Source organism: Elgaria multicarinata, chromosome 2 (assembly GCF_023053635.1).
Source record: "Elgaria multicarinata webbii isolate HBS135686 ecotype San Diego chromosome 2, rElgMul1.1.pri, whole genome shotgun sequence".
Classification (NCBI taxonomy): Eukaryota; Metazoa; Chordata; class Lepidosauria; order Squamata; family Anguidae; genus Elgaria; species Elgaria multicarinata.
In genome coordinates, this window is record NC_086172.1 from 78,141,286 (window position 1) to 78,167,501 (window position 26,216).

At 46.1% G+C, this 26,216-nt stretch overlaps 2 protein-coding genes across 2 annotated transcripts in view; one reads left to right on the top strand and one right to left on the bottom strand.

Annotated features, from left to right (window-relative positions):
* TBC1D10C (TBC1 domain family member 10C) overlaps window positions 1-16,424 on the bottom strand; it is a 29,103-nt gene extending 12,679 nt beyond the window's left edge. Inside the window, 4 exon segments of the mRNA XM_063118344.1 lie at window positions 2,128-2,235; window positions 5,228-5,327; window positions 11,434-11,909; window positions 16,047-16,424. Of these exon segments, the coding sequence (XP_062974414.1) occupies window positions 2,128-2,235; window positions 5,228-5,327; window positions 11,434-11,909; window positions 16,047-16,424 (1,062 nt within the window).
* PPP1CA (protein phosphatase 1 catalytic subunit alpha) lies at window positions 16,222-24,731 on the top strand. The gene is made up of 7 exons (XM_063116854.1): window positions 16,222-16,477; window positions 20,007-20,138; window positions 20,373-20,603; window positions 20,826-20,930; window positions 22,109-22,332; window positions 22,689-22,823; window positions 24,335-24,731. Exons 1-7 carry the CDS (start codon window positions 16,423-16,425, stop codon window positions 24,443-24,445), a joined length of 993 nt encoding a protein of 330 aa, XP_062972924.1. The 5' UTR covers window positions 16,222-16,422; the 3' UTR covers window positions 24,446-24,731.
* Window positions 24,732-26,216: the final 1,485 nt, after the last annotated feature.

A 26,216-nucleotide genomic window follows, 5' to 3' on the forward strand; every position in this document is an offset into this window, starting at 1 on the left:
TGTGTGTGCGCGTGCCTGTGTGAGTTGGGGGGGATGATTTGGAGGTGATATTCCTATTAAATAATGCATTTTAGACCCATAGACGTTCCTTTCCAATTAGTTTGCTATAATTGGCATGACGTATTTCTTGCACTTTAAAATAAATTTAGCAGTTTTGTGCTTCTTATTTTTTCCAGGAAACATATGTTCTTAAAAAAATCAAAGTTGGCATTTTGGTGTGTGTGTGTGTGTGTGTGTGAAAGTAGCTCACCTTGCCTAGTGTGCAAAATAGTCTGGCACCGGCCTGATGACGCTCTCAGTATGTGTCTCTCACACATATATACACGTTTAGAGACAGAGTCTTTTGCAGTGGTGGCCCCATATCTCTAGAACTCTCTCCCAAAGGATTTACATATGATCCCGTTTTTGTTAGCTTGTAAAGAGATCTTTAAAATGTTTTTGTTTCAATCAGCATTTCATTAGACGTATCATCCTGGGCAGTTGCTTTTAATTTTGTAATTCAACTTTTTTGTATGTAGCAAAATAAAAAAGGTTATATTGTTTTTATTATATTTGTAAGCCACCTTGGGAGCATTTTGTCCTGAAAGGCAGAATTAAGTTTCTTAAACAAATGGCACCTCTTGTGGCACCTCTGACTATGGAATGAGCTCCCCACTGAGGCCTGCCTGGCACCGACACGGTCATCTTTTTGGTGCCAGGTAAAAGCTATCCTCTACTCCCAGGCATTTAATGGTATATGATGAGGCATCTATGTCTGCTGTTTTAGAACAGGTCTAATAAGAAAAGGCTTTGTTTAGTTAAATTGTTTTTAACTATTTACATTGTTTTCATTTTTCTAAGTTAAAAGGTTTAGATTATTATTATTTATTTATATAGCGCCATCAATGAACATGGTGCTGTACATAGTAAAAGAATAAAACAGCAACACCCTGCCACATAGGCTTACATTATAATACAATATTATACTGTATTTGTATTTTTTATGAATTGTTGTAAACTATTCGTAAAACTATTGCAGTATAGAAATGAAATAAATAATAGCAATAATAATAATTAAAGATTAAAAAATATTCTTTCATAAGCCTTTTGGACTATAGCCCATTTAATCAGATCCATGGGGTTTCAGGTATATATAGGGTACATACAGTAGTGATGGCGGCAGGAATTGTAAACAGTGAGATCAGAAGGAAAGGAAACAGCATTTAACAACATTAAGTTTGTTTTTAATGGACCCCAGAATTGTTGTTTTTAAATGGATACTGTTGTTTTTATACTGTTTTTATGTTTTTTTTTAATTTTTGCATACTTTTAATGTTTACTATTTTAAATTGTTGTAAACCGCCCAGAGAGCTTCGGCTGTGGGGCAGTATATAAATGTAATAAATAAATAAATAAAATAATAAAAGGAAATGCAGAAAGTACAGACAGCGACAATAACACGGTTAACAGTGGCCATTCATACAGGTGCAGCTGATGACACACACATCCTGGCACTAGGTAAACTAATAAACTCACGTAGTGCGATAAAAAAAACCTCTACCCCAATTCAAGCCTCTGGTGACAGAATGTGTAACCTGTCGAATTCTAACTCGGCAGCCTCTCGCTCTCACTCTTCTTGAAGTTTCTTTGCCTCATAATGGCCACTTTAAGGTCAGTGGCATTGTGTCCTAGGAGGCTGAAGTGATCTCCCACTCTTTCTTTCTTTTATTTTCTATTCTTTTTTTTTATTGCCATTTCAGGCAAGAGTAAGATTTTCTTCTGGCCAGAACAAAAAAGAAAAAGTTTAATAGTCCAAACGTATGTATGCTTTCTTGGAAGTGAGCCCTACAGCAATAAATGAGGCTTACTCCCAGATAAACATCCACAGGATTATGCTGGGCAGTGTTCTTCAGAACTACACTGACCATTCCCTTCTCTGGATCACTATCCTACAGGCAGCTACCAGATGATAATATAAAAACATTCAAAGTGGTAACTACAAGGAAAAGCCGTAATGGATTGTAAAGTAAACTGAAATGAAATGAGGTTTTCAAGGAAGAAGCGTGGATTACGAGAAGAAAGGCAGTGGCAGAAGCTACAGCAAACAAAGAGCAAGTGGGTGCAAAGTTATAGGAGATGCGGCCTTACCTGGTACTTTCCAGGATTTGTCTCCATCTTGGCCTGCCCTCCACACAACAGAGGCCAACAGAGGGCACGTACAGATGAAGGGATCCCTTTCCGGCACAGTAGCTTCACCTGAACCAACAAACTTCATCAACAAAACAGTGACCTTGCACAGAGCCCCACCACAAAATGGCCCTCAATATGGTGCCATCACAGAGCCTGCTGCCACAGGTAGCAGGCAGGGTTCCATCTTCTCTTCCATGCCTTTTGATAACTACTTGAAAGCACTGAGTGAGATTGTCTGAAGATTTTAGAGCTTTTCCACATGACACTGTTAATCTGCTTTATCTACTTTTAGCTTCATGGCAGAATTGAGATCCAAGCACTACATGAGCAGCATTTCCTTTCCTGGAGTTCTGCTACATAACCTTTAGGTGGCACTGTGGTATAGCAGAGCAGCGCAAATGCACAGAGGAAACTGCGCTTTCTTTCAATCGCACAATTAAATGATGAATTTTTCCTGCTCTAAAAAAACTCGCTGAAAGTGCTGGTTAGACACAGAAGCAAAATTGGAGGGCCATGATGTCATTTAAAAAACCTTTAAACAACCATAAGCAGGGAATGACCAGCCCACAATAAATGCCTTGTGTATAAATGCACTTAGAGTGACGAACTATCAGTATCCTGATGACATGCAACTCTGTTTCTCCTTTACATCTGATTCAGTTGACTGGTAGAAATGCTGATCCAGCCTTCCCCACCTCAGCGCCCACCAGATCTGTTGGACTGCAACTCCTATCACTTCCAGACAGTATTCCCATTTGGCCATGCTGGCTGGGAATGATGGGAGTTGTAGTCCAACATATTTGGAGGGGAACAGAGTGGGGAAGGCTGTGTTAAATTGATGTCTCGGACAAGTGATGGACTTGATAAGGGCTAATAAACTGAAGCTCAGTCCCGACAAGATGGAGGTACTGTTGACATGTGGATCATCAATCCAGGGAGGAGGCATTCAAACTGTTCTGGGTGGGACTGCACTCTCCCTAAAGCAGGGACAGGGAATGTGCAGCCCTCAAGATGTTGGATTGCAATTCCTTCATCTCTCATCATTGGCTATGCTTTCTAGGACTATTGGGAATTGGAGTCAACAACATTTGGAGGGCCAAAGGTTCCCCACCCATGCCCCAAACTATCAGGGCTTATATCATTTTCATCCCAGTTTTATCACTGAATACCCAAGTGGCATTGGGGGGCATGGAGAGCTTTCCACTAGCTGAGGCTAGTATGCCAGCTGTTCTCCTCCCCCTAACAAAGATAAGCTGATAGTCAATGGTGGGTTAATACTCAACTCAGAGTTGGTTATTTTGTGGGTACTCCCACGCAATCATAGAAATAACCAACCGTGAGTTGGTTATAAGCAATTGTGAGTGGATTATTAATCCATGTTGCGTTGACTATCTCGTCCCCCACCCCTCCATTCTCCTCTCAGTCCTCCCGCTTGTATACCATCATCCCTTGCTGCCATCTCAAGTAGAATGGCAGCTACTTTGACTGCTTTTGCATAGTGACTCTGTAGCTGACAAAATAACCAACTGTGCCCTCCACACAACACAGTAACCAACGGTGGTTTAAATAACCCACTCTGCACATTATTGGTTATTTGTGTGGGTTATTTCAGCAAAATAATCCACCATGGGTTAAAAAAAAAAACCACCACATGACATGATAACCCACTGTGGATTATTAACTCATCGTAAGACCCTAAGAAGTGCCCTGATGCTGGATGAGACCGAGGGTCCATCTAGTCCAGCACCCTGTTCACACAGTGGCCAACCAGCTGTCGATCAGGGACTAACAAAACAGGTCACCCATGTTCCCCAGCAACTGGTGCATATAGGCTTACTGCCTCAGATACTGCAGGTAGCACATAGCTATCAGGGCTAGTAGCCATAGGTTATCATGTCATCCAAACCCAGTCATAGGGGTACTCCCTGTACAACATGTTCCTTAAGCTCCAGATAAGACTACTGTAACATGCTGTACATAGGATTGCCTTTGAAGACTTCATGGAAAGTGCAGTTATGTCAAAATACAGCTGCTAGGCTGCTAACAGGGACCAGTTGACGGGGACACCTTTCAACAACAGTGCTGGCTCCCATTCCATTTCTGGGTACAAGTGTGCTGCTGCTGCTGGCCTTTAAAGCCCTGTGCAGCTTAGGTCCTGGGTACGGCTTGGGACCTGCATCCCCTACCCTTCAAGTGGTTCCTGGAGGGCCTTACAAATAGCTAAAATGAAAATACAATGAATTTAGAGCATCTCAATAAAAACAAGAACATTGAAACAGTGCAGAATCAGCTGAATGAAACACAAACAGCAAACGGGATCATCAAAGCAATGTCGGGAGGCCGGGAAAAGCCTGGGAAAATAGAAGAAATCTTTGCAATGTGCTGAAAAAAGGATCACCCACGTGAACTTGCCCACACATTGAAGAGATCTTCAGAAGCCCCCTTCTTGGTGTCCTCCTCACCATCTGAAGTGAGACTGGCAGGATGGTGGAGTGGGTTTCTCTTGGTTTTGGCACCCTGCCTTTGAATGCTCATCCCAAGGAGGCTCCTCTGGTGCCTTCTGTCAGTTTGGCTCCAGGCAAAAGCCATTTACCTCCCAACTCCCAACTGGCTTTTTAATTTAATTTCAGGCTTTTAATTTACAATTTAATTTCATCAACTTTATGCTGCTGTAGTATCTGCTGGATATTTGTTTTGGGGTCCTGGGGGTTCTTTATTTATTGTTGTGTGCTTCATTAAAACAATGAAGTGTTTTAGCACTTCATTGTATTTGCAGTCGTTAGCCCTGGAAATAGTGATATTGAAGGGTAGGACAATAAATAAATAAAATCCAAGTAAAGAGAGGGAGAAGAGCAGCAGGTTGATCTTATTTGAATGTATCCGAACAATTTGGAACATCTCTGGAGCCATGGCAAGGGCCCTGTGAGTTGGTGGGTGGGGGTGGCAGTGTATGTGCATGTGAGTGAGTGAGAGAGAGGTGCTTGTTGTGAAAGTTGTTTTGGGATAATAAAGGGACTCATTAAAGGCTCTGATTAAAGGGCATAGCAGAGTTACTTACCTTTCTGTAGCGCCGGGCCATGGTTTTCTCCCAATGAGCCGTCATGTCCAGCCATTTGGCCTCACGGTGCCGAATGAGCTCAACCGAGAGGTGACCTAGGCTGCATATAGGAGAGAGAAGAGCAAGCCTGAGGATGACTCCTTGAACGCCATGTGAGGCCACAATGCTCCCCTTCTGTCACTTCTTTGCTATATTTTCTTGCAACACTTCCTTAGGTCTCTCAAGATGCACCTCAATGATCTCTTGAATGTGTCTCTGGATCATGATGGTTCCAGCCTGCATTTGTCTTGCAATAATACTAACACAGGGGCTGGGCTGGATAAGGGGGAGATGAGTTTTGCAAGGAGCACCAATTCAATCTGGCAGCTCAGCTCTTGCAAGGAGAACCATTTTGTGCTTTCAGGTAGTTCGTTTCTTGCAAAGCTCGTCCTGCTCATCATGATTGCTGACCACATTGTTTAGGGAACATAATCTTTGTGGGGAGGAAAGTCACAAAAACAATGAGATAGCAACAACAGTTATGATCCAAAAATGGGACTGAGGAAGGTCAGTCCTTGTAGTGATTGCTTATCACCTTAATAAAAGCAGAGGATAAATGGTCTCAACATACAGCTTGCTCTAGACTTTGCATTTAGGCTCAGGGCTGCATGCAGTCCTAGACCAAGAGGTTGTCCTTCCCTGATGTAAAACATAGGCTGCAATCTGTACACACTTACTGGGAGTAAGCCCTGTAGAACTTGCTGGAACTTACTTCCGAGAAAATGTGTAGAGGATTGCACTGTGGATAAGCAAAATGTGGCCACTAACCCATAGGAAAGAAAAAAAGAGAGATTAAATACTGAGCATCAATTACATGCGACCTGAAAAGAGCAATGAGTAGGAAGCAGCTTTGCAGAAGCAGAGTACCAACTGAGGAAACGATAATGTGATTTGAAGTAAACACTGAGTTATGCCTGAGCAAATCTGAGTAAATATCAATTTTGTGTGTAAATAAGAATAAATATTTTAATTCAATTAGTAAACTTCAATTAGTAAGGAAACACAGGGCTAGGCTGAAATAAATGGTATAATGAGCAAGTTAAGACTAAACTTGCTCATTATACAACTAAAAAGAAGTCAGGATTGCTTGCTTGCTTATCTCTTGAGAAGTTCTTGGAATCCAGGATAACACTTAATGTGCCTGATTAAGTGGCTAGATATCACCGCCAGTGTTATTGCACTCATGTCCTGTTGTGGGCTTCTGATGGGCATCCGGCCAACAGAATGCTGGACTAGAGAACCCTTTGGTTTGATCCAGCTTGGCTCTTCTCATGTTCTTAAGGTGGCTCAGCACTCTCTTTTATTTTTGCTGCAACAGACTAACTCAGCTGCCCCTCTTGAAAGTATAACTGGTTGAACACACAGGCCTTCATTCCAAGGAATCCTGGGAATTTACTTAAGTGATAAGAAGTGGTTGAGTGGGCGGCTCTCGAATGCTCATAATCCTTTGGGAGGTGCCATGGAAGTGGTGTGAAACTGAAGTGGAATTGCAGGGCAGCTGTAACACTGAAGAAGATGTGCAGGGCTTCTGAGTCTCCTGTGCAAGGCAGAAGCGTCAAGGAAACGTTGTCACTAACCACTGTAACCACCACCCCTGTTGCTATGGTGCACAAGTTGCCATGGAGACGGTGAGAGGATGTGGCTGTGTGGGATTGCTAAAACAGGAAGTGTTAGTTAACAGGTAGGCAAAAAGCTCTTTCCTATCAATTCTTCTCCATCTACCTTACAGTAAATCTCATCTCAGCTCCATGCACATCACAGCCCACACAATCTTTATATCTCTGTTAGGAGTTGGATTACAAGGCAACTATGGAAGCAATCTAGTATAAATACGCACATATGAGTAATGCTGCACAGGGCTCTCGGACTGTATTGTGTCAAAGCGTGAAAATGTGTAACATGAGCTCTGTAGAAGTGAGGAAGGAAGATGGATGGTCTTTTCACAGAGACAGGCTATTTCTACCAGCTACCGGAATTCTAGTCTGCATGCAGCACTTAAAAGTATTTCCCCCTAGTTCTATTATACTAGAAGTTAATCTGGATGATGACGGTAATGATAATTAAATATTCCTTTCTCACTTTCACCCCCATATGTGAAAATTCTTTGCTGAACAGTCTCATTTTTATTTCTTTATTTTATTAACAGCATTTATATGCCAGCCATTAACAGTGTTAACACTGCACTGAAAAGCAAAACACTTATTTAGTGATTCTTGGAACACAAAGGCTTGACAAATGAAACCTATGAGGGCAGCAGTGTTTTCCCACTGCAGAGAGCTTTCATGGTGATTTAGGATTACCAACTGACCAAGGAAAAAACCCATACGGCCCTGCTCCTATGTCTTTTAGCGAGGTTTTATATTAAGGTGACCATAGGGAAAGGAGGTCAGGTATCTTTAACAGTTGTAGAGAAAAGGGAATTTCAGCAGGTGTCATTTGTATACATGCAGCACCTGGTGAAATTCCCCTCTTCATCACAACAGTTAAAGCTGTGGAAGCTATACTAGAGTGACCAGATACAAAAGAGGGCAGGGCTCCTGCAGCTTTAACTGATGTCATGGAAAAGGAATTTTACCAGGTGCTGCATGCATACAAATAACACCTGCTGAAATTCCCTGTTCAATGCAACTGTTAAAGATACAGGAGCCCTGTTCTCCTTTCCATATGGTCACCTAATTTATATACACCAGGGGTGGGGAATCTTTGTCAGCCCAAGACCCAAACTGGTTGGTTAGGGAGCTGCATGCCAGCAGTTGGTGGGGCCATAGCCCAAAGTGGGCAGGACCTCCTTGCTGCTGGGATCTGGCCCGAATGGGACTGCCCAGACCCCATGCACACACACACACTCATTCACATTAGGGAGGTCGTGATCTCTCCCACACTAGGGGCATTCAAGATGCAGCTGGACAGCCATCGGTTGGGGATGCTTTAAGGTGGATTCCTGCATTGAGCAGGGGGTTGCACTCGATGGCCTTATCGTCCCCTTCCAGCTCTATTATTCTATTATCCCTCCCCTTCTGTGATCAGACTTTTTTGGGGGGCAGTGGGGAGGGCACAGCATTGAGAGGGGGAGGCTTAGCCTGTTCTTCCCCAGCAGCAACCTCCCATATGCTCCCTGTGCTGCCATGAGACATTTTTTAAAGCCTAAATGCAGCGGGGAAGGGTGATTTTTCAAGGAGAATTGCATGGTTTGGGAGGGGAGGACTACCCACTCCCATGCTATAATCAGGCTTTAAAATCCCTCCACTCTCACAATGAGGACTTTTTAAATGCCTCACTTTCAACATGGGAGGAAGGAGGGGAAATCCCTGATCTCCAATCTCTGATCAGAAGTAAGGGCAGGGCCCTCATGGGGATCTCTTGCGGATTGGAGATTGCCCAACCCTGATACACATAAATCAGCTGATTAAGGTTTGCATGACTGGAGCAAAACAGGATCCCCTGCTCATTGCGTCAAATCAAACTGCTGTGTATGGAACAGTAGCAGGCACTGGTTCAAAAGTTGGCAACCCTATATGAACGAGGAGTCTAGTTAAACACTAGGCCTATCCAAGATTTCAGCCTGAAGGGTTGATTATTGACAACTGCCATAATTTATTTATTTATTTATTACAGTTCTATACCGCCCAATAGCCGGAGCTCTCTGGGCGGTTCACTGACCGTTGACCATATTAACTGGGGCTTATGGAAGTTTTAGTCCAAAACAACTGGAGGGCACTAGGTTGCCTAGTCCTAGACTAAAACCTTGTTAATTCCAAGTTAGGAGGGAAGTGTTGGCACATCTTTGGCCTGCAACAGCTGGTTTAGTTTCATCAAGAGAAGTAAAAGTGATAAACTGAATACAGTTTGGAGACAAGTTTGAAGCAGTGGAGCCTAGTGGCTCCAATGTCAGTGGGGTGGTGAATCTGCTCTGGGTTTCAGTCAGAACTCTAAAGGTGTGAAACAGAATTCTGACTTGTTCTGACTGAACCCAAAGCGGATTCACCAGCCCACTGACATCTGAGCCACTAGCCTCCACTGGTTTGGAGTGAGGCAGGGCCATATTGGACTCGATGGCCTTGTAGGACCCTGCCAACTCTGCTATTCTATGATTCTATGATATCTTAGACTATGGCGATTAACATTGTCTGCAGCCGAGACAGACAGAGAAGTAGTTGAAATTATATTGCATTATAGCAAGACAAAGTCACAAATAAATGAATGGATAATGAGGTGAATCAGCATTTGGCAGGTTTGTTATCTATGTAAACGAAGTATCAAGGGATATCAAACGATGAATCGGGAAATTGCCTGTTTTCTCAAAGAAAGCAGGTGAGTCACTGTCATCCTGAACCAGGAAGGGAGAACCAGATCTATATGTGTCCAGTTGGTTCACTACCATCATGATGTACAACCAGACCCCACTGAATTGGCTGGATGCATTTTATTTGTTTGTTTGTTTATTTATTTATTTATTTATTTATTTATTTATTATACTTCTATACCGCTCCCATAGCCAGGGCTCTCTGGGCGGTTTATGCATTTATGCTGTGGATGTGGATGACTTAAGAATCTAGGTCTCTTCTACATAATAAAACTGAGACCAAGCTATATTTGCTCTTGTGTGTTGCGAATCTCTCTCTGTAGGAAAAGGCGACAGAGATCCAGAGCTGTATAACAAAGATCTTGAGCCCTTTGCCCCTCTCAAAGAATAATAATAATAATAATAATAATAATAATAATAATAATAATAATAATAATTTTCTTACCCGCCTCTCCCTCTGGATCGAGGTAGGTTACAACACAAATACAAAACACCATAGAATACATATAATTGATTAAAAACATATAAAACTAATACATTATTAAAAGGCATCTTAAAATTCAACTGGGTAGGCCTGCCGAAAGTGATCAGTCTCTAATATCCCATTCCCCCAAATAGCCACAATTTTCTTAAATTCAGTATGAGAGTGTGTGACATTCCCTAATCATAAATCTTTTCAATTTACAATGACCAATATGTGCCTAAGTGCACATATTGGTCATTGTAAACTTGAAGGCATTGATTAGCCATGAGATTTCTCTTCTCTGGTTTTAAATCAAATTTCTTGCTAGGATAAGGCTAGGATTGTTTTCGGGGGGGAGGGGGGGAACAGACTCGTCAGTCAATGCTCAAGAGAACCTCAGGGAAATGGTGGTGCTGTCAGAGTAGGACTGTGAAGATTATGCTCAGCAGAATGAGCAGGAGGGTTCCCAATGTAGTACCAGGCTGGCTTTGCACATTTTGAAGCAAAAGAAGGTCCCTCCTGGAAGATCTGAAGTAAAAATTAACTAATTGCTGAGAAACAGGGGATAGGGTAGGGCAACCTTCCCCAACCTGGTGCCCTCCAGATTGGTTGGACTGCAATTCCTAGTATCCCCCAAATTAGAAGGGTTTGCTGGGGATTCTGGGAGTTGTAGTTCAACACATCTGGAGGTCACCAGGTTGGGAAGGCTGGGGTAGGGTATGGAAGTGTAGTTATCTACACTTCCTCTTAGCCCTTGGATGCTTTCCACAACCCAAGGACCTAAATAACAGATCTTCGTTAATGACCTTGAATCTGTGTGATCTATTGGAGACAACGTCTGGAATCAAATTAAGAGAGCCATGGATGGGCTCTGTCTGCCAGTCCCACTTCTCCATCTGCTCAGTGCCCTCCCCTGCGGAGCGCTTATGGAGTTATCCCTTCTTTCGAATGAAATCAAAGAATAGTGTATCATGGAGCTCTCTGGACACAGCAAGCCAGGAAAGAACGGAGTCATTCAAAGGGTGATTGATGCCCATCACATTCCAGAAACCTGTGAATACTACGAACAGGGCCAGCAAAACACAGACAGGCATCAGGAAATGAATACCTTGAGGCAGCCTTCCTTAAACTGGTGACCTCCAGAATTTTGGGGGCTACAGCTCCAAGCATTCCTAACCATTGGCCATGTTGGCTGGGGCTGATGGGAGTTGAAGTCCAAGAGATCATGAAGGCACAAGGTTGGAGAAGGCTGTCTTGCGGGAATGAAAGTTTTCTGCCATCTGGAAAACAGGTTCCGTGCAGGCAGCCGCAGGGGTGTTCACTGCCAGTTTCAAGAGCCACTCCTTGCACACACACCCCAAATCCTCCCCTTCCCCTGGCTTTCCAGTGGCCCTCTCTTACCCATTCTGGAGGCCGCTGCCCCCGATAAAGCCATAGCGATCAGTCTGGCGATATGGAGCCATCCCATTCAGCTCGGAGTCAGAGCCCAGGGAGCTGACATCATCCCGCAGGGAGACATCAAAGGAGTCTGATAATTCAGCTATGGCTTGGCTGATGTTGGGGGGCTCTTCTGAAAGATGAGGTTCTGACATCCTGCCCCAGCGAGAGATCTCACACACCGACCTGGCTTGGATCTCCAGAGGCCACCACTTATCTCATGCTGCTTGGCCCTGGGCTCCGCCACCTTTGCACCTCTGAATGTGCCTCTTGTCACTCCTGCTGTGACTACAGTTCCTGCTGTGACTACAAGCTATTTCCTCCCACAATCATTTCCTGATGCAACGGACAACACCAGAGCTTTGCAGAGTGAAGAAGGCAAGGGGGGAAGGGAGCAAGAAATGGTGGAAGGGCGCAGAAAACACATGGGAAGGCAAACACTAGACAGCACCTTGCAGTGTTCCTGAGAGAGGCCTGGAAAGTTGCAGAGACATCCACGGCTGATGCCCATACCTTGCCCTGAACTGCTCCACCTATAGGTAGGGAAAAACCAAGTGGCTGCAGGCAGGAACTTCTTTCCTTGCCCGTATGCATTAAGCCTTGCATCCTGCAATGCCCCCTGCTGGAGCACATGTATATTATTTTATCTATCTATATTTCTGACATTTATATCCCGCCTGCTGTCCTTGGCATATGGTTCTCTCCCCACCCCATCCCCGTTCCATTTTTATCCTCACAGCAAACCTGAAAGGTAGGTTAGATTGAGAGGCAAAGTCACACTGACCCAAAGTCACACAATGCATTTTAATGGGTGCTGGGGGGGGGGGGGGGGGCAGGGTGCCAGTAGGCATGGGCCTACGTTTTTGAGGGGGCCTACTCAGTGGTGCAAGAACATTTGAATGGAGTAGCAGTTTTGAACACTGACATTGACAAGGCAAAGTTGCTTGATTTTTCTGTTGCTGTTGATGAATTTGCCCAAAGAAAAGCACGTAAAGCATTTCTGAATGTGAAGAAGTGATGTCTTATATACATCTTGAATAAAAGTGCTTGCCATTACCTTTTTTTATAAATTGTTCTGGTTCATATGTATTTAGAACTGATTAAACAATACTTAATGAGCAGTTTGCAATGGGGCCTACATTTCCCATCTGGCCCAGGCCTATTACCAGCTTTGCCCGGCCCTGAATGGGTGAGTGGGGATTTGAATCTCGGTGTCCCCAATCCTAGTCTGTCACTGTATCCACCTCAGCGCACTGGATCTCTGTCATAGCCTGTGTACTGCTAACCTGAGTACCAGTATGACAAAAACACTGGTGGGCATATAAAATGGAAGTCCCCAGCTGAGCACCCCACCTCACTTGAAGGAGTCCAGTGGATCCAGATTATTTCCCGATCAGCCAGTGGGCTTGAGTTGCTCCTGGCTGAGCTAGAAATCACTCAGACCGGTCACAGCCCATTCAAATAAATGAGACTGAACTCCTTGGAAAGGCTGCATTTATGCATAATCCACAGTGGTCTGTATAATGCTGGGATGCAGAACCTCTTTCAGTCTGACGGCCCAATTCCATTTCAGAGAAGCTCTCAGGGGCTGCATTCCAGTGGTGGGTGGGGCTGAAGGCAAAAAGGGTGGGATCAAAGCAAAAGGGGCGGGAACAAAACACCAGCCTATTTTATCTTAAAGCTCTTATTGCCAGTAACTAAGCCTTAAAGGAGGCATTTCAGCCTTTGAGAACAGGGGAAAACTTGCACAAAAGCTGAGAAACCACCAGATGATCAGTGGTCAAGGGAAAGGGGGTAGGAACCGGGGAAAGAGGCGAGGCCATCTTGGGAACCCAGAGGGGTGTGTGGATTGAGATCTGAGGAACTGCCAGGGCTGAGGTTAGGAACATAGGCTGCCAGGGCTGAGGTTAGGAACATAGGAAGCTGCCTTATACTAAGTCAGCACAAAAGGAACACAAAAGAAGGATCTCCAACCTGTGGTCAGAATATGAAAGGAGAGTCAAAGGAAGGTTCTATTATTGTGTAAATGCCACTGCAATCACATCTGTATTGTTGCAAATCATCTATTTTAGAGGAATAATCAAAGTGAGCATAACCAGAGGTGTAACTAAGTATAACACTAAAATTAACACCCACATACACATCCAAGTTGTAACATGCATATACAGTAATACATAAAGTTGAATACGTCAATATAGTAAAAATCACACATTACATGTGTGATTTTTTTTTAAAAAATTGGTGGGCCGTTACACCAGTGTACAGCAAAGAAGTGATAATAGATATTTATATTTTTACTTCACAGAACTTCCTTGCATTCTAATCAACTTGTTAGAGAAAAGCTGAATATGACTGTTGAACACTGTCTAGTATCAACCCTCAAATTTTTGATGTCTGTTGAAAAAGGAGCAACTGTTTTATGGATTACTTTCACTTTTCAGTGAACTATTTTGAGAAATATAGTATGGTTACTGAAGAAGGAATCTGAAACGTTGTTAAATCTCCGGAATCTACGTTTTTCCATAGTATTTTCAGTCCACCAGGTTCTATCACAGTGATATGTAAGACTTTTACCTGTAGAAGCTTACCAATCCACACTGATGATATACAGGTGTTTAAGAGTGAATAACCTGAATGCTGATACTTGGATTACCTTGTGGGTTTGGCTCAGAGGCGCTTATATCGATTAACATATGATATATCATTTTATCATCTGGGTTTACATGCATTATTCTGTCGTATTATGTTATGTGTGGTGTTCATGCACTAGATCAGTACATGTAATGTGTGGTTTTTGTTATATTGACTTATTCAACTTTACGTATTACTGTATATGCATGTTACAACTTGGATGTGCATGTGGGTGTTAATTTTAGTGTTATACTTAGTTACACCTTTTGTTATGCTCACCTTGATTATTCCTCCAAAATAGATGATTTGCAACAATACAGATGTGATTGCAGTGGTATTTACACCACAATAGAATCTTCGGTTTGACTCTCCTTTCATATTCTGACCACAGGGTGGAGATCCTTCTTTTGTGTTCCTTTTGTGCTCTCACAGTAGGGTTTTCTCTCCTTTCTTTTTTTATACTAAGTCAGACCATTGGTTCATCTAGCCCAGTACTGTTGACACTGACCGACAGCAGCTCTCCAGGGTTTCAGGCAGGAGTCTTCTCTAGCTCTACCTGAAGATGCCGGGGATTGAACTTGGGATGCAAAGCAGGTGCTCTGTCACATTGAGCGACAGCCCCTCCCCCAAACCATGACATCACACCAAGGTTCTGCTGAAAACAGAATCGCTGCTGCTCTCTTGTTAGGAGATCAAGGAAGGGGTGTAATTAAAGGGTTCTTCCGCACAATCCACGCTGTAGCTGAATAGCTCCCTCAAGAGGCTGTGATGTGCCTCTCTAAGAAGATGTAGGTGACTGTTATGGGAAAGATGATTTCCCCCTGTCACTTACCAGATCAGAGCATTTTCTGTGCATTTCAACTGGGCCTGGGAAACCCCAACTAGGGCAGCTCCACACATGCTTCTTCTTGTGCATATTTCCAAATGGAAGGCACTTATCTGACGACATTCACACCCACCCACATGGAGGTGGCCTTGCGTGATGATCACACAGGCGGGCTTTTCATTCTGCAGGCATCCTGGCTTCTGAAGCAGAATCGATGAAAACTGCACAGTCGTCACAAGTGATTATTATCATGCAAGGTTGCGCAGAAATTCCTGAACAAATAAAAGCCTTCCATTTAAGAATTTTGTAACATGAAACAGCGGTCCTCAGAGATGGCAGATGAGGATGTCTATGGGTAACTAAGATTGATTCAATTTGCCCTTCCCAACCTGCCCGTCCCTTCTCCTAGGCATGGTGGTGCCACATGGTTTCAGCTAATTTCTATCCCCTAGAACGAACATGGAAGTAGCATGGAGATTTTAACATTAAAGATGGTAGAATCCCACAAAAAGGGACTTGGAGAGTCCAAACACAAAATCCTGATTTGTGCATTAGTGGGTTTATATCTTGTTTCAATGGTGAGCTGCGTCAATGTTTGGTCTTTAGAAGTCCTTTTCCTTCATTTCTTTTATTATTGCATTTATATCCTGCCTTTTTTCCAGCAAGGAACCGAAGGCGGTGTACATAATCTCCACTTTATCCTCACACCAACAATCCTGTGAGGTGGGTTGGGCTGAGAGTCTGTGACTGTCCCGAAGTCACCCAGTGGGTTTCCATGGCTGAGTGGGGACTAGAACCCGAATCTCCTCACTCCCAGTCTGATACTAGCCACACCACCACACTGGCTCCTCATCCTCACTCTTCCTAGCCATAAAATGGGGATAACAGGGCTCGCAAGCTAAAAGCATTGGACATGTTCGCGTTATTAAATGTTATATAAAGTCTATATTTGGGGAGGCTCAACGTTTGGGGCGTTTTGAATCGCTTCTTCACCTGACTTAGGGCGCTATCGTATGCATGTTGAGATCGAAAAAACTCCTACAAGTCCCAGCATTCCCCAGTCGGCCTGGGGAATGTTGGGACTTGTAGGAGCTTTCTTTTTCTGTCTAAACATGCATACGATGACGCCTTTAAGGAAGCGGGAACGACTAGCACTGAGAGGCACGGCAGATCCCTGGAATCTCTCAACGATCTCCACCCACTCTTTGTTGGGAGAGGCCAGGGCTGGCGCAATCGCAGGAGAAGCTCGCGTTTCTGGGCCCGTGTTGATCCCTCCAGCCTGTAGGTGGTGGTGGCGTCGTCCAAGGGGGCCCCGTGCGCTCGCCGCTTCCTTTCCTGCTCGCGGTCTTCGGCGGAGGTTCCTCGGCAAGCAGTAGACGAGAACCGGCCCTTCCTCTGCCGCTCGCTTGTTAGGGCCACCGAGCAGGCCGGGAGGGGGGCGCGTCGAGCGGGAGGAACCCAGGCGGCCGAAGCTTCCTCTGCCCAAGAGTGCCGCCATGTCGGACGGCGAGAAGCTCAATTTGGATTCCATCATCGGGCGCCTCCTGGAAGGTGAGCGGCTGGGCGTGCAACGCGGGCGCCTATGCATGGCCGGATGGGATTGGGGGGTGGCGGGAAGGGGGCGCTCCTGGTGCTGCCGCCGCCGCCGCCTTCTTGTACCTCGCGATGCCCAAGGGAAAGCGCGTTCGGGTGGCTAGAGGGGGCGGCGGTTGCCGATCTCCCCCTCCCAGCGCTGGAATGAGCCGCAGCGCCCCCGCTCGCTTCGCTTCTCCAGCGCAAAACTCGCCTGGCGTGCGGGAGTTTTTCCAGTTCTCAGCACCAGCTTGACGCCCCCGCCTGGAAGTGGAGGGGGCGTTGAGCTGAACTGTTCAACGTGTGGGGGGCCCTTGGGGGTTTATGCCCCCTTCTCTTCCTTTTAGCATGTTCTGAAGATGTCGAACGCGGATTAAACGTCCCTTAAAACATTTACCTTCTTTCTCCCCCCTCCACCTCCGCACACACCCTGTCGTACTCGCAAATCGGGGCGATTAAAAAGGGTGGAAATGGAGTCCGTTTACATAGGCGAAGCGACGCTTCGGATCCGCTGTAGCATTGATCGTGTTCGGACGATGGAGCCGCGGGGAAGGTTGCAATTAAGATCCCGTTGTGGATCTGGATCCCTTCCTCCCCCCAGGAGGGGATTTAATTGCGTTTTCCTCCCCCGCCAAATTAATGCGTGGGTTTCCCAAAGCGGCTCCTAAAGTCGGCGCTCCCTCGGGGAGGCCCGGATGAGGATCGGGATTCTTGGATCCGAAATTGGGAATTTTGAGGATGAAGGAAGTAGACGGCTCCTTGAGAAGGGCGTGTCAGCGCCTGTGGGATTTCCGCAAACAAGGAGCTGAGCTAGCGTGTGTGGGGAGCGGTCCTTGAGACGCCATCCGAAGGCCGCCTTCCGCGATCTGGTGCCTTCCAGATGTGGTGGACCACAACTCCCATAATGCTCAGCCAGCTGTGCCGTGAGGGGAGTTGCGGATCCACACAGCTGGAGGGCACCAGGTTGGGAAAGGATAGTGGCGGTCGAGCCCTGAAAGTGATTGGCGGGTGATGGCGAGCTCCTTCCTCCCCGAACGTGGGAACTGAGCCGTCCTGGCCACGCAAGAGACGAGCGTGGCTTCCTCTTCGCGGGCGATCGGTCTCCTTTCGCTTTGGCTCGGCTGCCTCTGTGGGCTGGAGTGCAGGGGCCGGCCCACTCCTCCGCCTGTGCGGAGGAAACCTTGCGACGCCAGCGGGATTGGGGTCAGGCTGGGGTAGGAAGCGGGGCGATTCCACGAGCTGTCGAAGAGGCGTTCTGCGTCCCTGGCTCCACCCGCCGCCTTTGGCCTTGGCTACACCGGGGCTTATTCACAGGTGATGGGTGTGTCTCTTTCCCCTGGATCTCCGCTCGTTCAGGAAAGCGGGCGCCCGAATCCTGCCCTTTGCTCAGGAGACACCTTGCAGTTGTAAACAGGCCTTTGCAACCACTGCAACCCCAGCGAGGATCGGAAGTGGGTCCCAGGAGCTAGGAAGGTGGGGCATCTGTGTTTGTTTTTAACCATCTTGCTGGATCCAGTGTGAACTGCGCTGTTCCTGGCCAGCTTGCAGTACACTGGCGTGCTGGACTAGATGGACCCTTGGTCTGATCCAGCTCTGCTCTTCTTATGAGTCCCACTGAAGTGTGTGTGTGAAGTCTTGCTGTGACTATCCTGAATGCCCACTTTGTGAGGTAGGTCACTTCCGATCCCATTGCCCAGATTGGGGGTGGGGTGTGAGTGGGCTCAGGTTTTGCCCATCTGTACGTAGGCTTGTGCTTTTGATTTTCCCCAGAGTTCTGCCTGTCAGAGCTGGGTGACTCAAGACTAGCAATGTAAAAGGTAAAGCCTTCTGATAGCAGAGGGGCTCTGTGGTCTCTTTGGCTACAGCCAGGCATTTGGCAAGTGTGTTGGATACCATGGCTTTGAGGTGTAAAGGAGATTCAGCAGCTGTGCCAGCTGATTCCTAGTGACCTGGGTTTGCTGGGAAACTTTGCATTGGAACATTTTCCCATGCAAATTAAGAGTAATTTGCAATTTGCATCAGAAAATGTTCTGATGCCCTAGAGAGTGATCTCATGGAGCATGTTTATTTTACTTGTGTTTAGTAAAATAAAAAAAGGGGGCTCATGTTAAATTTTGTGTCCCAGTACACCACAAGTATTTGACCTGAATTACTGGAGGGGAAAAATTAAAGCACACTTACAGTGCAATTCTATACATGTCTACTCAGAATTAAGTCCCATTTAGTTCAGTGGGGTTTACTCCCAGGTAAGAGTGTCTATAGATTTGCAACCTTAATGCGATTTAAATGTAGTCATTTTTACTGGAATACTTGTATATATAAGACAATAGCATATACTTCCCTTACATTGTTTCAATTTAAGAAAAAAATAAAGGCACTGAAAATTGTAGACCTTATTTAACACCCAAAGAATAGTACGTGATAAGCTGACAACTGCTCATTTATTTAATTTGATTTCAACTGTTGTCTGCTGAGGTTGTTAAGGCTCCTTCAGTTTCATTATCATTGCCTATTTGTAACATTTCACACTGATACATACGGGTATTTCAGCTTGCTAGGGTTAATCACCTAAATAACATTAATTACAGCTTTGAAACTGCCAAGCTTGTCTAACATTGTATTTGAAGTTGGCATCCATTCACTGTAAGTAATGAACTTATGAAGTGGAAAATTTCCTCCCCACATCGTCCCCAGCCTATTCGAGATTTTTTTGGGTGGGAGAGAGAGGGTTGTCTTGTTGATGGCATGGCATTGATGTCATTCCTAAGCATGAAGTTCTTCCATGCCACCTCTATTCATCGATTCCGCTCTGCTGCTCTTGTCCTTTTAAGCATGGCTAAAGGTGGTGAATATTATAGCAGACAAGGTCACCTGCTATTTAGATATATTTGTCACCCCCAGTATATGGGTTAGCTCCGCCTTCCCCAACCTGGTACCCTCTGGACATGCTAGACTACAACTTCCATAGTCCCCAGCCAGGCAATGGCCTTGATGGCAGAGGATGGTGGGAGTTGTAGTCTCACAACCTCTGCAGGGTGCCAGCTTGGGAGGAGGTTGGATTAGGCCTTTTCTGGCCAGCTAGCTGTCCACAGAAGCCCTGGAGGTGTGGGCCCTTCCATGCACAAACGCTTAGCATGAAGCAGGGACACCACTGTCCTCATGTCTGGCAGCGAGTAACATGAGTACTAGAGTAGAAGTTGCAATAAAGTAAATGGTGCAGCACTAGGGCTTTCCATCTGAACTGTGAGCATTGCCCAGGACTTATTGCTTGAGCTGGTTCAAGTTTGGGGATCTCTGAGGAGCTGGGTTTGCATGTCGTTGAGGCAGGGCAGACCTGCCCAGCTCCTCTGGCCATTTCCAGGCCTAGATGCGGGGATGGAGAGGAGGACCTGAAGGTGGATGTGGCACCGGGGACCCCAAGAGAAAAGTGTTGGGGTTGGGTGGTGAGAACTGGCTCTAGGAAGGCAGCGATGTCAGAGAGGTCAGCCGGCATCCTTTGGTTTTCCAGTGCAAGGTTCGCGCCCAGGCAAGAATGTGCAGCTGACAGAAAACGAAATCCGGGGCCTGTGCCTGAAGTCGCGAGAGATCTTCCTGAGCCAGCCCATCTTACTGGAGCTGGAAGCCCCGCTCAAGATTTGTGGTAAGTGGATGCTGTTGCTGCCAGCTCCCGCTCCTTCCCTTGAAGCTGCTGTGATCTCTGTGCTGCAGGGGAGGGAAAGGAAGAGGGACCTGCATTTGCACCCTCACGGGTCCTCACCCAAGAAGAAAAGAGCGGGGGTGGGGGGTGGAGTGTATTCTAGTGCAATCTAAACATGTACTGGCACTTCCTTCAGCACCCTTCCTCTCCTTGACCCTGTTTCCTCTCCCGCTCCAGGTGACATCCATGGGCAGTACTATGACCTACTCCGACTCTTTGAGTATGGGGGCTTCCCCCCAGAGAGCAACTACCTCTTCTTGGGTGACTATGTGGACCGGGGGAAGCAGTCGCTGGAGACAATCTGCCTGCTGTTGGCGTATAAGATTAAATACCCTGAGAACTTCTTCCTGCTGCGTGGCAACCACGAGTGTGCAAGCATCAACCGCATCTATGGCTTTTATGATGAATGTGAGTGCAAGGCTCAGCGAGAACTGTGAGCCTGCCGGTGGGGTTGGGGCAGGCTTTCGGCTTTGGGGCACGTGGCTGCCTTTGGAGAAGGCCAGTCTCCCGTTGTGTTTGTCTTTCTGGCTGGCTGGGCTCTTTCTCTCACTCCTCGCCCCCCTGTCTTGCAGGAACATGGCTCCTCAAACATGCCTCTCTCTCCTGGCTCACCTCTGCCCTTTTTCACAGGTAAAAGGCGCTATAACATCAAGCTGTGGAAGACCTTCACGGACTGTTTCAACTGCCTGCCTATCGCTGCCATAGTTGATGAGAAGATCTTCTGCTGCCATGGAGGTGGGCCAGCCCAAGAAGAGGCAGAGGGCGGTGGAGGTTGGAGGGAAAGGACAGCGCAGCGGCTACTGCTGCTCAGTGCCAACAATGCTAGCAGCCCAGTGGAGGCTGGTGGCTCCCATGTCGGTGGGGCCGAAAATCCACTCCACGTTTCAGTCAGAACTCTGCTTCGCACCTTGGATAGCTCCTTTAGAGTTCCGACTGAAACCCGGAGCGGATTCACCACCCCACTGGCATCGGAGCAATCAGCATCTACAGCACTAGCCGCTGTCTTCAGAGACTGAAGTGGCGCAGAGCCTGTCCAGATGGCTGGCAGTCTGTGTGAATAACAGGAAAGGAACAAAAGCTGTAGGCAAGGTCAAATGCATGCTGGGAAAGTGGGTGCTGTACGCATTTTCAGCTGGTGCACTTCCTCGGGGGCAAAATGAAACCTGGAAAAAAGATACAAGGGAAGGGTTTCCTCTCTATAGCAGTTTCACATGAAAGCTTTTCCTGGGCCTATTTTGTCCCCCGAGGAAGAGCACCAGCTTGAAGCATATTAGACTTGGGAAGACAGGGAGGGATATGTTTTGGTTTTTATTAGAATCTCAAAGTCCACCAGTTTTATCTGAGTCACTGCAGATAAGAGACTCTATCACACAGCTCGAAAACCAGCCAGTACTGCTGCATAATGACCTGGTCGATGGCAAACAGTTAACATTCATATTTACTGGTGAGGAACGCAGAGGCTGAGAGAGCACTTTGGCTGTTGGGCAGTACAGAATTGTAATAAATAAATTTGTGCGGGGTTGTGTGTTGTTGTTTTTAAAAGAACTCTGAATTTTTAAGTCCCATTTTACAGCTGACAACCCTTGTGGCACAGAGATTTCCAACTGCCCCTAGATCAGGCAAGTAAGTTTGCATAGGAAGGCAGCTTCATTGCTGTTGTTAAATAATTAGGAGTAAGGAACCTTTACTGATCCTTACAAGTTGATCAGAAGTCTGCCAGTTGGGGCAGAGGGACAAAACTGTGCAAGGTGAACCCAGGGTGCTGCTGGGGAAAATTTGGGAGTGTAAGGGAGGGGAAGTATGGGTTGCATAGCTATGGGCGACTTAAGGGAAAGGTGTGCAATGGTTTGATGGGCCATGACTACCCTCTGACTCCCCTGTGGTGGATTGAAGGCGTCCATCTTGTCTTCCAGGACTCTCTCCTGACCTTCAATCCATGGAACAGATCCGGCGGATCATGAGGCCCACAGATGTCCCTGACCAGGGTCTGCTCTGTGACCTGCTCTGGTCTGATCCTGACAAAGATGTGCAGGGCTGGGGCGAGAACGACCGTGGGGTCTCCTTCACGTTTGGCTCGGAAGTTGTCGCCAAATTTCTGCACAAACACGATCTGGACTTGATCTGCCGGGCGCATCAGGTTGGGGCACTGAGGCAGCCCGTGGAGCGGGGAAGAGGGCGTCTACGGCTGGGCTAGGAGGAGCGAGGTGTCAGTTGTGCTACAGGGGCTGGGAAATCCAGGGCAGGAGCAAGTGGGAAGTTCAGGATGGAGCAGTTTACCTTTTCATTTTAAACAAGGATCCATTTCTCCCAATTTCTGAAATGGAAGCTAGGTTGGTGGGAAGATAGTTAGTTGCAAAGGCTGACAGTGAAATGTATGGGGGCTGGAGAGCATGGTATAAAGTGGGGCATCAGTTTGGGTTGGGGATATGTGTGAAAAGCTGCTATATTGTTGATTCTGTGCCCCCCCCCCACTTCCTTCCCCCTCCCCAACAGGTTGTAGAAGATGGATACGAGTTTTTTGCTAAACGGCAGCTGGTGACGCTCTTTTCTGCCCCAAACTACTGTGGTGAGTTCGATAATGCAGGCGCAATGATGAGCGTTGACGAGACCCTCATGTGCTCCTTCCAGGTAAAAAAAAACCCTATGGAATGTGGTACCATGTTCAGCTGCCCCTCTTTCTGCCCTAGAATTACACTTTTCTCTTTTAATGCTGTGTCTGCATGTGTTGCAAGCAATAGGAGAGGGCTTCTTTTTAAAGAAAAAGCGGAAGTCTCAGTAATCCAGTGTCCTATGGTAGATGCCGAATTAGGTGTGGGGCATCTTGGGACATATAAAACCCTCCTTATAAATAAATATGTCTGTAACTTAAAAAACAGTTTGAAGAAGAGGTTTAAACATCATACTTCAAAATGTTTTTATATATGCTGAATCACTGCAACCGCTACTTGTATTGTGATTGTGTTCCTGGACGTAATGAACTGGGATACCTAAGTAACCAAGCTTAAGAGTTATAGTAACTACTTTTTGCATATGAAAGGTGTTTATGTTCTTGCACTAGAAGTCCATCTTCTTTTATTTTCCAATTAGTTTTACCACAGCACTCATCTAGATCTCTATGCCATTGCAATTACGGGGTTGGGAGGGGAATCCCAAAGCCACAGAGTGACAATGCCTTTTTTAGGACCAATTAAAATGTCGAAGTGATGAGCCAGCTTTTGAGTTCTCCAAAGCTCTTTGTAAGAAGAGTTGAGCACAAGGAAGCAAAAAGAAAAGGCAGTGACTCAAAATGGTACCAAAAATATTTTTTATAAAATAGTAAAATGGTTTTTTTTAACATACTGAAATACCCCATGCATTTTTTGGTAAAGACCATCCTATGACGTGCCCCTGGAGAAGGTCTTCACCTCACAGGTAGGATAGGCTGCAAGATACCCTTCTATCTATATTCCTCAGAAGTACCATCACTAAACTCAAGTGTACTTTTAATATCCCTTATCCTGCCCACATGAGAGGAGGGGCTTTGGGCTCTTCTATATGGAGGATAGGTCCCTTCTCCAGAGCTTCCTTTAAACTTCTTAGCAACTTGGTTAGCATGTCTGCCAAGCAGATCAGCGCACGGGTAGGCCACTCCAGGCTAGGCAAGAGAATCAATTCAACTCCAGTTTCCAATCCAATATATCTATTAAAGAACCAAGCAGAGAGAAGTTGAAAAATAGTCAGTTCCTTTTTAAAAAAAACCAATTAAACTTCAAATTCGCTCACTAAAACTTAGTGATCTTCTTAAACAGGTTATACATGGTGGAAGGACTAAGTCCCATCTGGGATTTCCTGACATAGCTTAGGGTGGCGTTGCCTTTTAACCAAGTGTTTCTGTAGGGCAGCTGGGCAGTTCTCAGGGAGGGAAAAATCAGACATGTCCAATCAGTAGCCTGGGAGGACCTGGTTATGTTTCCTCCAGGTAATTTCTACAGCACTTCTTTTACATCTGCTGATGTTCTGGGGGAGGTGAAGCTGGAGTTTGCCTGGAATGTAGGTTGGCCATGTGCGTTGTGCAGAGATATTTCTAGAAAGATGAGGTTGGGGAAGATTTGGTTCATCACAGCATGTAATCTTTCTTCTTTCCTCCTCAAAATCTACAGATCTTGAAACCAGCTGATAAGAACAAAGGCAAATATGGCCAGTTCAGTGGCCTGAACCCCGGTGGGCGCCCAGTCACTCCCCCACGCAACTCGGCCAAAGCCAAGAAGTAACTAGCCCTGCCTGCCCCCAAGCTGTAGATGTGGGGCCCTGGCAATCTTGTGTAGCGGTTACACTGTACAGCGGCTGCCTACCTCCCCAGGGCCCAGCCATGTAATTTTTTAAAAATAATGTCCGAATAAGAATTCAATACCAAAAATTCTGCTCCCCTGAGATGGGGGATGTCTTTATTTTTGGGGGTATTTTTGATTGACCTTTTTGCCAACTTTGTCCCGATGTGTGCTCCCATTTCCCCCATGGGGGTACTACGTCTTTTTGAATAAACATGTAAGATTCTTATGTAGCTGCTTCGGTTTACTGTTTTGGGGAAATTGAAAATGAAGGGGGTTGGGGGTTGAGATAGAAAAACACTTTCCATTTTGGCAAAGGGAATAATTCTCCACCTCCCTGCCCTTCTTTAAGGTTTGGCTTTGTGAGGCAGCACGCAGAGGATGTAATTCTTGCCGGGCCCATGGTGTGTGTCACTGCACTCATTTTGGGTAGAGTGTGAGTGAGTGAGATGTCCTAGGGAAGAAACAAGGGCCTGGTAGCCATTGGATCTTTTAGAGCAGCTATGTGGTGTTGCTGAAACTTGTGTTTTGGGGGAAAGTGGCTTGGAGGATAAAACAACACCCACCCACCCTTGAGAGGCGCAGAGAAAATGTGAGTGCTAGAAACAAACCGATTCCAGGTGCATCCCTGCATTGGCCTTGGCAGTGCTCTTCATTCAGAAGTCATGTTGGAACTGTGAGTCGCATCCTGCTTATGTCATCAGTAGAAGCGATCCTTTGCTCGGGCCTTCTGCTTCAACAGCCTTCCTTTCCCAAGGATGGGAGAAATAATTTCTGCACGTTGGTTCTGAAATATGCCTCCCCTCCAGCAGCAGGAATAGGGCAAAGTAAAGTCACTTTGATAGAAGGACTAGGTATGGCATGTAAAACTCGTAATGGAGTAGGGGGCCAAGCTCACTGGTTTGCAGATCTCAACAGACATAGCTTTGTAGTAAAACAAAACAACCAACTTACCAATTCTGGGAAGCAGAGGACCAGTGGTAAGCCTCTTAAAATATGCCTTGCTACTTAATTAGCATCTCCGTATACTACCTCCCCCCATCTTGCCTGCTAAAACCCCTTCATGAGCTTGACTGTGCCTCCTCTGAACTTTTTGTATGTCCTACAGTGTATATCTCATACTCCCTTTGGCTCTTAAGTTTGCATTAGGGGTGAAGCAGATACTGAGGCATGCAGTAGCAGCTGCTTTCCCTTGCCAGGGCCATCACTTCCTAGCTCTGAAGCTCATTGATGCAGCATGAGTTATTAGAGCTGCATTACAGACCCTGAGGATCCTTCTAGAAGGTATGACCCCAGTGGCTGGTCTTCCTTAATCCACCGAGACCATTGGTTTGGGATCAAGTCAAAGGGTGGTGTACTAATGCATTGTATACCAGCCTCCCCCACCTTGGTGTCCCAACTCCTAGACAGCACCCGTATATCCTAGTGCATGGTACTCCTAGCAGGTTACCTAACACTTCCCCCCCCACACCCCATATTGTAAACTGTTTAAAGGCTCCTAGTCTCCTGCCTCTCCTTTGTGAATCAATCTGTTGTTGCTTGCTTAAGCTCTAGTTAAATCCCAAGCCACAGCACGGTATCCGCTGCTAATACAGTTTGTAGGAATTAGCTTTGGGGCTGAGCCAAGGCAATCCTGCAGGGCTTATCCAAAAAGGAAGGCGGAACACTGGAACCTGTGTGCATGGGCAGTGGGATAAAACGAAATGCCTCCCAA

Bases quoted from the DNA above. Each gene is read 5' to 3' on its own strand.
- PPP1CA (XM_063116854.1), top strand. From the start codon at position 16,423: ATGTCGGACGGCGAGAAGCTCAATTTGGATTCCATCATCGGGCGCCTC. The intron at 20,139-20,372 runs GTAAGTGGATGC...CTCCCGCTCCAG, and splicing joins AGCCCCGCTCAAGATTTGTG to GTGACATCCATGGGCAGTAC. The intron at 20,931-22,108 runs GTGGGCCAGCCC...CTTGTCTTCCAG, and splicing joins GATCTTCTGCTGCCATGGAG to GACTCTCTCCTGACCTTCAA.